The sequence below is a fragment of the Salmo salar genome, chromosome 14 (assembly GCF_965601325.2).
Source record: "Salmo salar chromosome 14, fSalSal1, whole genome shotgun sequence".
In the NCBI taxonomy this organism is placed as follows: Eukaryota; Metazoa; Chordata; class Actinopteri; order Salmoniformes; family Salmonidae; genus Salmo; species Salmo salar.
This window is the reverse complement of record NC_138304.1, coordinates 12,109,611-12,121,753: the sequence shown is the minus strand read 5'-3', so window position 1 is coordinate 12,121,753 and position 12,143 is coordinate 12,109,611. Positions and strand designations below refer to the sequence as shown.

The window sequence follows — 12,143 nt, the reverse complement described above, 5'->3', positions numbered from 1 at the left end:
CCGCGAACACTGGTAAGTACGACACAACCCACTAATAGCCTAACACACTCCTGTTATACCTAAATATCCTGTGTGTGTGTGTGTGTGTGTGTGTGTACAATATAGCTTATGCAGTGTTGAATCTGTTCAAGTTTATTTCTATGAGCAACCATTTTCTTATCATGCTGTCTGGAAAAATGATTTGAGGTGTGGTCAAATGTGTTGGCACTTACATCATTTGTCTTTTGAAGGCCATTTTTCCTCCCTGAATATGCAAGGTAACATGGACACAATGCAGAATTGTATATATTTTATTGACTCCTTGAAACATATTTTATATTCTTTCCCTGGAGAGCATTTACCATCTACAGTAATTACAAAGTCTCTATTAGAAAAGCAGTTGCAGGTGAATGTATGTCGGAATCTGTCTTTTTACATTTGTGCTTCAAATCTCTGGGCTCACAAACACCCGTGATACTACTTTCACAGATTGACACCTTTGTCCATTCATTCCAGGTGTCCTCCATCATGGCCGAATACATGTTTGTTTAGGGTATTAAAAGGCATAATAAACTTTCTTTATGCTTTGCTCTTTTTGCAGTTCTTCAAAGCGTCGGCTAAGGCAGCCAGTGCCATGTCTGCATTGGTCTTCTGGCAGTTGTATCCCATCAGACCCAAGCGCATCACCTGGGGTGAAACAAAATGGTGGACACATCACTGACAGAGCTCACATGAGAAATTCAACCATCAAATAATTGCTCAAGACACCCCAGTATGCAAAATTACATTTAAAAGATGTCTTATACATATACATATTTTCCAGACATTGAAATCAGGTGCATTTTAGGTGCTGAAAGAAAGGGAAAAATACATATTTTCCGGACGTTGAAAATATGTAATTTACAGACATTGAAAACATTTGTGTTTCTCTGTCATTGATTCTATGGCAATATTTCAACTGCTATACACTCTCAAGTAAGCGTTGTATCACAATAATAATTTATCATGCCTCTTAATAGAAAATAATAAAAAAGAGGAGCCAACTGAAGATTGCATATGGAGTTGGTTCCCCCTTTGCTGCTATAACAGCCTCCACTATTTTGGGAAGGCATTCCACTAGATGTTGGAACATTGCTGCAGGGACTTGCTTCCATTCAGCCACGAGCATTAGTGAGGTCGGGCACTGATGTTGGCCGATTAGGCCTGGCACGCAGTCCAATTCATTCCAAAGGTGTTTGATGGAGTTGAGATCAAAGCTCTGTGCAGGCCGGCCAGTCAAGTTCTTCCACACCGATCTCGACAAACCATTTCTGTAAGGACCTTGCTTTGTGCATGGGGGCATTGTCATGCTGAAACAGGAAAGGGCCTTCCCCAAACTGTTTCCACAAAGTTGGAAGCACAGAACTGTCTAGAACGTCATTGTATGCTGTAGCGTTAAGATTTCCCTTCACTGGAACTAAGGGGCCTAGTCTGAACCATGAAAAACAGCCCCTGACCATTATTCCTCCTTCACCAAACTTTACAGTTGGCAATATGCATTGGGGCAGGTATCGTTCTCCTGGCATCCTTCGGAACTGCCAGACGGTGAAGCGTGATTCATCACTCCAGAGAACGTGTTTCCACTGCTCCAGAGTCCTATGGAGGCGAGCTTTACACCACTCCAACCGATGCTTGGCATTGATGGTGATCTTAGGCTTGTGTGCGGCTGCTCGGCCGTGGAAACCCATTTCATGAAGCTCCCGATGGACAGTTATTGTGCTGATGTTGCTTCCAGAGGCAGTTTGGAACTCAGTAGGGAGTGTTGCAACCGAGGACAGATGATTTTTACATGCTTCAGCACTCGGCTGTCCCGTTCTGTGAGCTTATGTGGCCTACCACTTCGCGGCTGAGCCGTTGTTGCTCCTAGACGTTTCCACTTCACAGCTCTTTACAGTTGACCGGGGCAGCTCTAGCAGGGCAGAAATTTGACAAACTGACTTGTTGAAAAGGTGGCGTCCTATGTCAGTGCCACGTTGAAAGTCACTGAGCTCATCAGTAAGGCCATTCTAGTACCAATGTTTGTCTATGGAGATTTCATGGATGGGTACTCGATTTTATATACCTGTCAGCAACGGGTGTGGCTGAAATAGCCGAATCCACTAATTTGAAGAGTTGCCCACATACTTTTGTTTATATAGTGCATGTATTATTTATCCTATCCATCACATGCACTTATGTTAGCTTTTTCAAAAGCTTTAACACAGGCAGCGATAATGTTCAGAATAAACCAACAGACCACTTCAACTACAATAACATTCTGAGTAACGGTTGTTATGACTGTGATATGTTGTTGTTCATCTGTCTTAGTTGAATGCACTGACTGTAAGTCACTCTGGATAAGAGCGTCTGTTGAATGACCTAAATGTAAAACTAAACGCTTGCAAAGCACGCTGGGTATAAACTAAAAAAAATATGTTTTATTGTCGGTGCTGTGAAATATGTTGTTTTTTACAGGGTCAGCCATAGTAGTACAGCGTCAGGAGTTAAGTGCCTTGCTTAAGGACCCATCGACAGATGTTTCATCTTGACAGCTCGGGCATTCAAACCAGCAATCTTTCGGTTAGTGGCCCAACGCTCTAACCGCTAGGCTACCTGTTGTCTCTTATTATTCTAATGAGCTCCGCCCCCAAACAAGTACACATTTGGTCAGTGCAGACCTGATCCAAATCATTACAAATCATAGACGTCTAGGCTATGTTTCACAAGTTTGAACATCATAGTTTAGCACAGTAGAACACAGTATGGTACGGTACAGGACAGTAAAGTTTTATTCAGTAGAGTACAGTTTAGTTCAGTAGAGTTAAGTAGAGTAAAGTACGGTACAATACAGTACACTATACTTTACTGTATTGTACTGCACTCTACTGTACTATACTTTTCTTTACTGTAGTGTAATTTACCGTACTCTGCTGTTCTGTACTGTGCTGTCCAAACTTGTGATACATAAATGTCTATGATTGGTTCAGATCTGAACCAATTATAGATGTCTATGTTTGGACTAATCAAGGCCTGTCCGGATGTCTGTGGACGGTGAAATCAAGGCCGGCCCGGACCAAAAAAAGATGGAGGACCAAAACAGGAGGACCAAAAGACGTTGCCTGATGTCAAATGCTTAGTGGGACAGCCTTGACAACAACAGGGTACTTTCTTCCCTACACTGGTAGTCTAACCATTCAATTTGTTCTACAGACAGGGTTTCAGCTCCCATATCAAATGCAATGGTTAATAAACAGATTCATGTTAGTAGTTATGTATAGGCAATCAGCTAGAACTTTAACATTCCCCTTACACTCACCATGCCAGTGGAGGGCCCCAGGCCCCCAGTCATCTCCATATTGTGGTGCTTCATAATGTACTGCAGCATCTCTCTCCAGTTGTAGCCCTCAGGAATGGAAATGGTGGTGACGGAGGGCAGCCTAAGGTCCTGCATGGACAAAATATCACAGTCCCACATTTAGACACACCTCTGTGAAATTCAAGACCAAGGAATTGCACCAGCCTTGAAATTGGAGGATGTTAAAAAAAGTGACACTATTATTGTAGAATGTAAATTGTTGGTTGACAGTCTGTCCGAAACGGCACTCTATTCCACACTGCACTACTTCATATCCAAATAGCATCTGGACAAAAGTAGTGCACCGAATAGGGAATAGGGTGCGATTTCAGATGCATGGCAAGTCTTTTACCTTGTTCTGGATGAATAGCTTGAGCCCCATGTCTTCCAGGCCCTTCCAGAGGTACCCTGCCACCTCCCTGTGGTGCCTCCAGGACTCCTCCAGTCCCTACGGGAAGACAAAGACTAGGTACTGATGGGACAGGCACAGTAAGCCTGAAATTGGTCCAAAACTGCTAGTAAATACATTTTATAGATTTAATAGAGAATTAGAAGCAATGTTCAAAGTAATCAGGTAATAGGACTGCATCATAATAAACATAAATACGGTTTATTCATTAAGGTTATTATTCCATTATGGAGAGCTCAGTGCACCTCATGGAGGGCTCAGTGAATCATATGTGCTTACTGTAAAAATGTTATTTATAGCCTGCCGTTTATTTGCTTAAATCACTGAACACAACAGGCACTTAATAGAGACAGGCTTCTATTTGAGCTAGGTATCCATTTCCTTAATGCACACAGCTTTTGCTAATTTGCATGGTTAATTGTTTAATCCCAGCATTCACTTCCTACATTTTAAATCATTTCTTAATTTCCCGCACTGTGTTATCATTTACACACTCACATTTAAACTCAGCAAGAAAAGAAACATCCCTTTTTCAGGACCCTGCCTTTCAAAGATAATTTGTAAAAATCCAAATAACTTCACAGATCTTCCTTGTAAAGGGTTTAAACACTGTTTCCCATGCTTGGTCAATGAACCATAAACAATTAATGAACATGCACCTGTGGAACGGTCGTTATGACACTAACAGCTTACAGACGGTAGGCAATTAAGGTCACAGTTATGAAAACTTAGGACACTATAGAGGCCTTTCTACTGACTCTGAAAAGCACTAAAAGAAAGATGCCCAGGGTCCCTGCTCATCTGCGTGAACGTGCCTTAGTCATGCTGCAAGGAGGCATGAGGACTGCAGATGTGGCCAGGGCAATAAATTGCAATGTCCGTACTGTGAGACGCCTAAGACAGCACTACAGGTAGACAGGACGGACAGCTGATTGTCCTCGCTGTGGCAGACTACGTGTAACAACACCTGCACAGGATCGGTACATCCGAACATCACACCTGCGGGACAGGTACAGGATGGCAACAACAACTGCCCGAGTTACACCAGGAACGCACAATCCCTCCATCAGTGCCCAGACTGTCCGCAATAGGCTGAGAGAGGCTGGACTGAGGGCTTGTAGGCCTGTTGTGAGGCAGGTCCTCACCAGACATCACTGGCAACAACGTCGCCTATGGGCACAAACCCACCGTCGCTGGACCAGACAGGACTGTCAAAAAGTGCTCTTCACTGACGAGTCACGGTTTTGTCTCACCATCGGTGATGGTCGGATTTGCGTTTATCTTCGAAGGAATGAGCGTTACACCGAGGCCTGTACTCTGGAGCGGGATTGATTTGGAGATGGAGGGTCCGTTATGGTCTGGGGCGGTGTGTCACGGCCTCATCGGACTGAGCTTGCTGTCATTGCAGGCAATCTCAATGCTGTGCGTTACAGGGAAGACATCCTCCTCCCTCATGTGGTACCCTTTCTGCAGGCTCATTCTGACATGACTCTTCAACATGACAATGCCACCAGTCATACTGCTCGTTCTGTGCGTGATTTCCTGCAAGACAGGAATGTCAGTGTTCTGCCATGGCCAGCGAAGAGCACGGATCTCAATCCCATTGAGCACGTCTGGAACCTGTTGGATCGGAGGGTGAGGACTAAGGCCATTCCCCCCAGAAATGTCCGGGAACTTGCAGGCGCCTTGGTGGAAGAGTGGGGTAACATCTCACAGCATGAACTAGCAAATCTGGTGCAGTCCATGAGGAGGAGATGCACTGCAGCACTTAATGCAGCTGGTGACCACACCATACTGACTGTTACTTTTGATTTTGACCCCCCCCCCCCCCTTTGTTCGGGGACACATTATTCAATTTCTGTTAGTCACATGTCTCTGTGGAACTTGTTCAGTTTATGTTTCAGTTGTTGAATCTTGTTATGTTAATAGAAATATTTACACATGTTAAGTTTGCTGAAAATAAACGCAGTTGAGAGTGAGAGGACGTTTCTTTTTTTGCTGAGTTTATTTTGTCTTAGTATGCTTCTATAAAAAAATAAAAACCATTGACAATAATTATTCTCCTCTTTGACTGGGCATTTGTCAGTTTTTACTTTTGCCACTAGTGGACAACCAGACGATTTCTGGGGGCCTGTACTCCCGAAGTTGAATGTTTTTGTGCTTGCCAGTTAGCTAGCAGTTCTCAGTTGTTAGCAGCCAATGGTTGGCAGTTTCTTATTGGCGATAAAAACGGATTGGAGTCATTACTGAATTATTTAATGTATCAAATTAAACCTTGTAAACAAGACATAGTAATTCATGATAACCTCCTAAACAAATCATTTGGACCCAGCGTTTATTTGAAGCGGGCGTTTATTTACTGAAATGTGTGCCCTTGCTCGGCTATTAAAAGGGAAAGGCGGCTATTTGAGACTCAGCATTTAATTTAAGTTTTACGGTAGTCCAGGTTTACAAGCCTATGAAGAACATGTTGCACGAAACAAATCTTCTGGGCAAGCTAATTCGCACAGAGCTCAGAGGAGAGACCATACAGCTGCACCGGTCCCTAACTCAAGTCTGCAGGCCATTAACATGGACAGGGCCAAGGCAGACCTTCTGAACCGACCCATTCACATGGAGGTCATAGGGGAGTGCAAGCAAGAACCCCTACCATACAGGACAACGGTGAACATGACAACCTAACATCTTAAAGAGGTAAAATGACATAACTGCCATTCTAGTCAAACAGTATCTTTCTGCCTTGCCACAGAAGATCACTGTGTTTGTTGAAGATCCCATGCAGTACAGATCTTTATCAGATCATATGAACATGTCATTGAAAGTAGAACAGAATGTGCTAAGGACAGGCTGTACTTTCTTGAGAGGTACACTAGGGGACAGCCTAGGAGCTGTCAGCATATGGCTCATGACAGAGGTTACCCAAGAGCTAAGAAACTGCTCAAAGATAATTTTGGTAATGAATATCAGATAGCGTCTGCATTAATGGAGGAGGCCCTTGGCTGGTTAACCGTCAAGGCTGAAGGCCCCAAAGCACTGCAGGCCTTTGCTTTATGTCTCAGAGGGTGCTGAAATGCTATGGAGGAAATAGATTACATGCAGGAACGGGATCTTGCATCCAGCATGATAGTACTTGTCATGAAACTTCCATACAAGCTAAGAGAAAGGTGGAGGTCCACTGCCTGTGAGCTACAATAGCGACGGAGCAGCTGGGGCAAAATGCAGTGACCTAGTTCAGTTCCTTAAAAAACAAGTCAAGATACAGTATTTACTGACCCTGTGTTTGGTAACATTCAAGACTCAAGTGTCAACCGTGACAGAGGTAACATCAAATACAACCTTGCTAAACCCATAAACCACAAGTACACCTTTGCCACCACTGTAGCAACCGCTGAGTCAGGGTTCAAGCAACAACCACAACAGACCCAGGTGAATAGAAGCTTATAAACCCCATGTTAATCTGTCTGTACTGCAGTGGGGGTCACATTGGAACTGTGGCCATTACTAAAGGAAGTTGCACAGGGAGAAGATACAGGGGTCACATGAGCAGAGACTGTAGTAGGCGTCTCATATGTGTGCAACTAAGTCCACCTTCGTGTGCTTCATATGGAGCTACAGAAAAGAGGACCAGGAATATTGAGTCGGTGAAGAGAGGTTTGTTCTATCCATCATACCGGTTCATGTGAAATCCAGCAAAGGAAACAAGGTATTGCTAACATATGCATTCTTAGACCCAGGTAGCTCAGCAACATTCTGCACCGACAAGCTGGCTCAGCAGCTGAATGTTACAGGAACAAGAAGGAACGTCCTGCTGCGTACCATGGGTCAGGAAAGGCCTGTCACAGGTGAGTGGGCTTGACACCAACAAGTTCATTAAACTACCTGAAGTTTACACTCACAAAAACCTACCAGTGACAAAGGAAAACATTGCCAGACAAGATGAGCTGTCCAAGTGGCCATATCTGGGAGAGGTTCAGCTGTCACATACATGCTGACATTAGATTGCTAATAGGAACAAATGCATCACAAGTAGTGGACCCCTGGCAGGTGATCCAAAGTCAAGTAGAAGGCCCGTATGCTGTCAAGACCCTACTAGGATTGGGTTCACTTAGAGAATGCAGTGACCAACGTGACACACAGGTACCGGATGCAGCCAATAGGATCTCCTTGATCAACCAGCAGGACCCGACTAGCCACTGTGACACTGATTTCAGTGAGAAGGTGGAGAAGTCTCAAAGGTCAGAGCACAGCAAGTTTGCCATCTGAGGTGGCGAAACAGAGTGCATCAGCTAAAGCTACAAATGATGTCATACCCCATGTCATACACCCACACATTTTGGCTCTTTTCTAAACATGTTTTGATAATTGTTGTTGCCTCACGTTACATACAATAAGGGGCCGGTATGTAAGAGCCAAATAGCAGGTTTTGTTATTTGTATAAATTAGAATTATATTATTGTTTATATGCCATTCTGGTTGTTTGTCATATTGTTTGACTGATATTAATCATGTGTACGTGTCTATGCCTTCCTCTGCAGGCTGGAGATGGCTTCAATAGTCATGGGCGCAGAGGCCTGCTGGGATTAGCTGGCTGGAGCCCATACCGTCTTTTGACCGCGCTTCCTTTGTCTTTGTGTTATTGTTCAATTGTTTGATCCAAGAATTCTTAAGTTATAGCTTAAATATCATATTTTGATGAACTTTTTGCCACATTTTGTAGCCAAGATATGGAATAAATGTAACTTAATTTTTTACTGCAAACAACCTGTGGACATTGGATTTTTGGATTCATGGACTACACACGTCAGGAACGAATAGTCAGCTCATTCTCCACTGTGGCTATAAGAAAAAGAAAATAGGGTTTTAAAATTGATAGAAATAGCCACTACACCTTCTCAACAAGAATAGCAAGACTTTCCCTCAGGGAAAAGAACCCCGACACTGGTCCTGTATGGTGGTATCTGAAACGGGGCAAAATGAAAGATTGTTATTAATGTATTATTATTTCACCTGGTTAGGATGGGAGATTTTCTCATAACAAAGTACTGTTCAGTGATAATACTGTAGACTTACAGTCTGGCTGGTTGACCATCATTTCCCCAATAGTTAGACAAGTGAGCCATGTCAAAGAGGTAGGACACTGGTTTGGTTTTCCTGTTGAACATCTTCTGGCTGTATGGGGGGGTGGGGTGTTCAATAGGGAGTGTGTAAAGTCCACATTTCTCCAAATTCAAACATTCATTTGGTCTCCGTTCAATCATTCCCCCTCTTTCTTCCCTCTCACACACACACACTAACCCTCACCATGCTCTTTCGTTGAAGGAGATGGGTGCTGTGCCAGGAGGTGCATTCAATGCCTTTTGAGAGCCAGTATACAGGATGTCAATATCTACAAAGACAAGAAAACGATGACATCCTACACCCATACACAAAGACAGACAGACTGAAAATGACATAGGTGTCTGAAGCTATCTTACTCTGCTGGTCCATGAAAATAGGCGACGCCCCAAGAGACGCGACAGCATCTACTAGAAACAGGGTATTGTGTCTGAGGAGAGAGACGAGAGAGGAATTTAGGCCTTGGATTTGAAGCCGCTGTCATCATCGTGTGAACTGAGAGAAATACAGTGGAGATATAGTGCAGTATGTTTTGAGATGGAGCGGAGTCTCACTTGCGGCAGAGGTCTCCAATGCCGTCGACGGGGTGGGCGAGGCCAGCAGAGGACTCTCCATGTGTGAGGAAGAACAGAACGGGCTTGTGTTTGGCCAGGGCCTATCGATAGACAGGAGATAGGCAGTCATAAACAAAATACTTTTGGCACTAAATGCCCTCCATAGTTAACCAAGCCCTTGCCATGTTGACTATATTAACTTAATATATAGGCTATATGACTGCAATCAGGGCAGGCTCTAGCCTTTTGGGGGCCATATGATATTTGGTTGGGGGGGGGCAACCCACCAAGTGGACACATTTTTTTTTTTGCCCCCTCTCTTGTAGGTGGAGAAAAAAATATAAGAATAGAATATGTTTCTAAACACTTCTACATTCATGTGGATGCTACTATGATTACAGATTGTCCTGAAATAATCATGAGTAATGATGAGTGAGAAAGTTACAGATGCACAAATATCATACCCTCAAGACACCTCTCACCATTACAATAACGGGATTTTTTTTTTTGGGGGGGGGGGGCAACCATCACTCCTGTGTTCCAATGGCACGTTGTGTTAGCTAATCCAAGTTTATCATTTTAAAAGGCTAATTGATCATTAGAAAACCCTTTTGCAATTATGTTAGCACAGCTGAAAACTGTTCTGATTAAAGAAGCAATAAAACTGGCCTTCTTTAGACTAGTTGAGTATCTGGAGCATCAGCATTTGTGGGTTCAATTATAGGCTCAAAATGGCCAGAAACAAATACTTTTCTTCTGAACCTCATCAGTCTATTCTTGTTCTGAGAAATGAAGGCTATTCCATGCGAGAAATTGCCAAGAAACTGAAAATCTCGTACAACGCTGTCTACTACTCCCTTCACAGAAAGCCCCCCCCCCCCCCCCCCACACCAAAAAATGTGTCACTGTCCAAATATTTTTGGGGCTCACTGTATAAGTAGAGGTGAGGGTTGGTGACCTTGAAGTTGCCGAGGAGCCTGTATTGAAACCTGTATTGAACAATCTCTATGTGAATGCTACTTTGGTCGGCCTAATGTATTAACAAACAATTACCTTTTCAATTTCTTCATTGCTGAAAACTCCACCCGGTGCTTTTACCATGATGTGAACATTGGCACCTGGAATAAAGCCAGATGAAAGTCTAATATCCGGACAAAACAGATGTATACAAGACCATAAACAATGTTCTCAAATTACATCAACTCACAAACACTGGTCTTGTTTCGAGACTGCTGAACTCGTGAGTAAAACCGTGCGTAAAACATACCCATTCTCTCGGCGATTTCAGCCACGCGCTCTCCCCATATTCCATTGACAGCCACGAGCACGCTCTCCCCGGGTTCTACCGTGTTGAAGACGGCGCACTCCATGGCTGCGTGTCCGGAGCCGCTCATCGCTATCGTCATGTTGTTCTGTGTCTGAAAAGCGTACTGGATCCCCTTCTTGATGTCGTTCATGATCTACAAGCAACGTGTCAAAACTGTTGAACAAAACAGTTGTAGTTCTAGACCTACATAGATTCATTGTGAGTGGTTCATTAAATCCTTTGTCAAATGTTGATAGATCAGTTGTGAAGGGTAAAATGTGTCAAAATGTTTATTTGACGCATTCACGATTACACATGAGACTTGTTTTGATAATTCCATAAATTGCAAAAAAAATAATATATATATTTTAATTCACATCTCAATTTAGAAATAATAAATAATATCCTAAATGTGTTCCTTCATATTGACCATGAATTTATAGGCGCACTGAGTAGTCTATAAATAACAGAACTGCTGGATAATGAAACCCCTCTTGCGGTGCCAAAAAGTAAAAAATAGTTATCAAACAATGAACTTATCAGCAATAGGGGTTACACATTTACCTCGTACATTTCTGGGTGCAAATGGCCGATAATTCCCCTACCACCTGCGGCTAAAACGCGGGGCGGCACGTTGGACGGTCCTGGTCCGAACAGGTAGCGGAAAGGAACCTCGAGCGGCCGGAGCATGCACTCCGGGGGCGGGATGGTCACCGAGGACATGGCACGGTCAAGGCGCGGCTGGAGAGGCGCGCTCATCGGGAGCAGTGATACCTCCACAGCCGCCTTTTGCGCCAGCAGCGCTCCCCTGCGAAACAAAGTCCGCTGCATCATCGTTAGCTCCTCGCTTCGGTGTTTACGACGACTGTGACTTGCACTGACAGACAGAGGGACTGGAGTTGACTTCGGGTTTTGGTGAAGATTTAAAACAAACAGGTCTTTGACCTCTTGGGCACCGAGCGTTGTGCGTCACGTCATGGACAAAACTGCACAGAGGTGGAATTGGCTCAAATGTTCTATATTATATTGTCAACCATCAACTGTTAAAGATTGTTCACTTTAACATACTTTTTAACATTATCGACCAATTATTAATGAGAGCATGTGATTCTCATGACCATATTCATGTGAAGGCATATGTTTCCTAGTTTGAATGGGTGAAGTTGTAGAGGGGGTTTATACTATTACCAATATTTGCTCATTTGTTAAGAGGCAATGGAATGCCTTTATTGGTAATTAGAGGCTATTTTACATGTGAAATGGTTTCTCCTTGGTCATGACATTAGAAGTTAGGCCTAACTGAACGTTCTCTCAAACACCTGTTGTATGGAATATTTTGGGAACTCATTTTTGCTATACAATGTTCACTAAATATCCATTTATCAATTGAAACATCAAGAAGCATAA

The 12,143-nt window shown here is 43.4% G+C and overlaps 1 protein-coding gene across 1 annotated transcript; it reads right to left on the bottom strand.

Annotated features, from left to right (window-relative positions):
• Positions 1–274: 274 nt before the first annotated feature.
• On the bottom strand, positions 275–11,689 carry agxtb (alanine--glyoxylate aminotransferase b). The gene is made up of 11 exons (XM_014139437.3): positions 11,301–11,689; positions 10,698–10,890; positions 10,484–10,548; positions 9,431–9,531; positions 9,236–9,306; positions 9,063–9,147; positions 8,832–8,930; positions 8,650–8,719; positions 3,705–3,800; positions 3,314–3,442; positions 275–666 (listed from the first exon to the last, which is right to left on the bottom strand). The coding sequence occupies exons 1-11, from the start codon at positions 11,568–11,570 to the stop codon at positions 559–561; spliced, it is 1,287 nt and encodes a 428-aa protein (XP_013994912.1). The 5' UTR covers positions 11,571–11,689; the 3' UTR covers positions 275–558.
• Positions 11,690–12,143: the final 454 nt, after the last annotated feature.

Bases quoted from the DNA above. Each gene is read 5' to 3' on its own strand.
- agxtb (XM_014139437.3), bottom strand. From the start codon at position 11,570: ATGATGCAGCGGACTTTGTTTCGCAGGGGAGCGCTGCTGGCGCAAAAG. The intron at 8,720-8,831 runs GTAAGTCTACAG...GCCCCGTTTCAG, and splicing joins GATGGTCAACCAGCCAGACT to ATACCACCATACAGGACCAG. The intron at 3,801-8,649 runs GTGTAGTGGCTA...GTCTTCCCGTAG, and splicing joins TTGCTATTCTTGTTGAGAAG to GGACTGGAGGAGTCCTGGAG.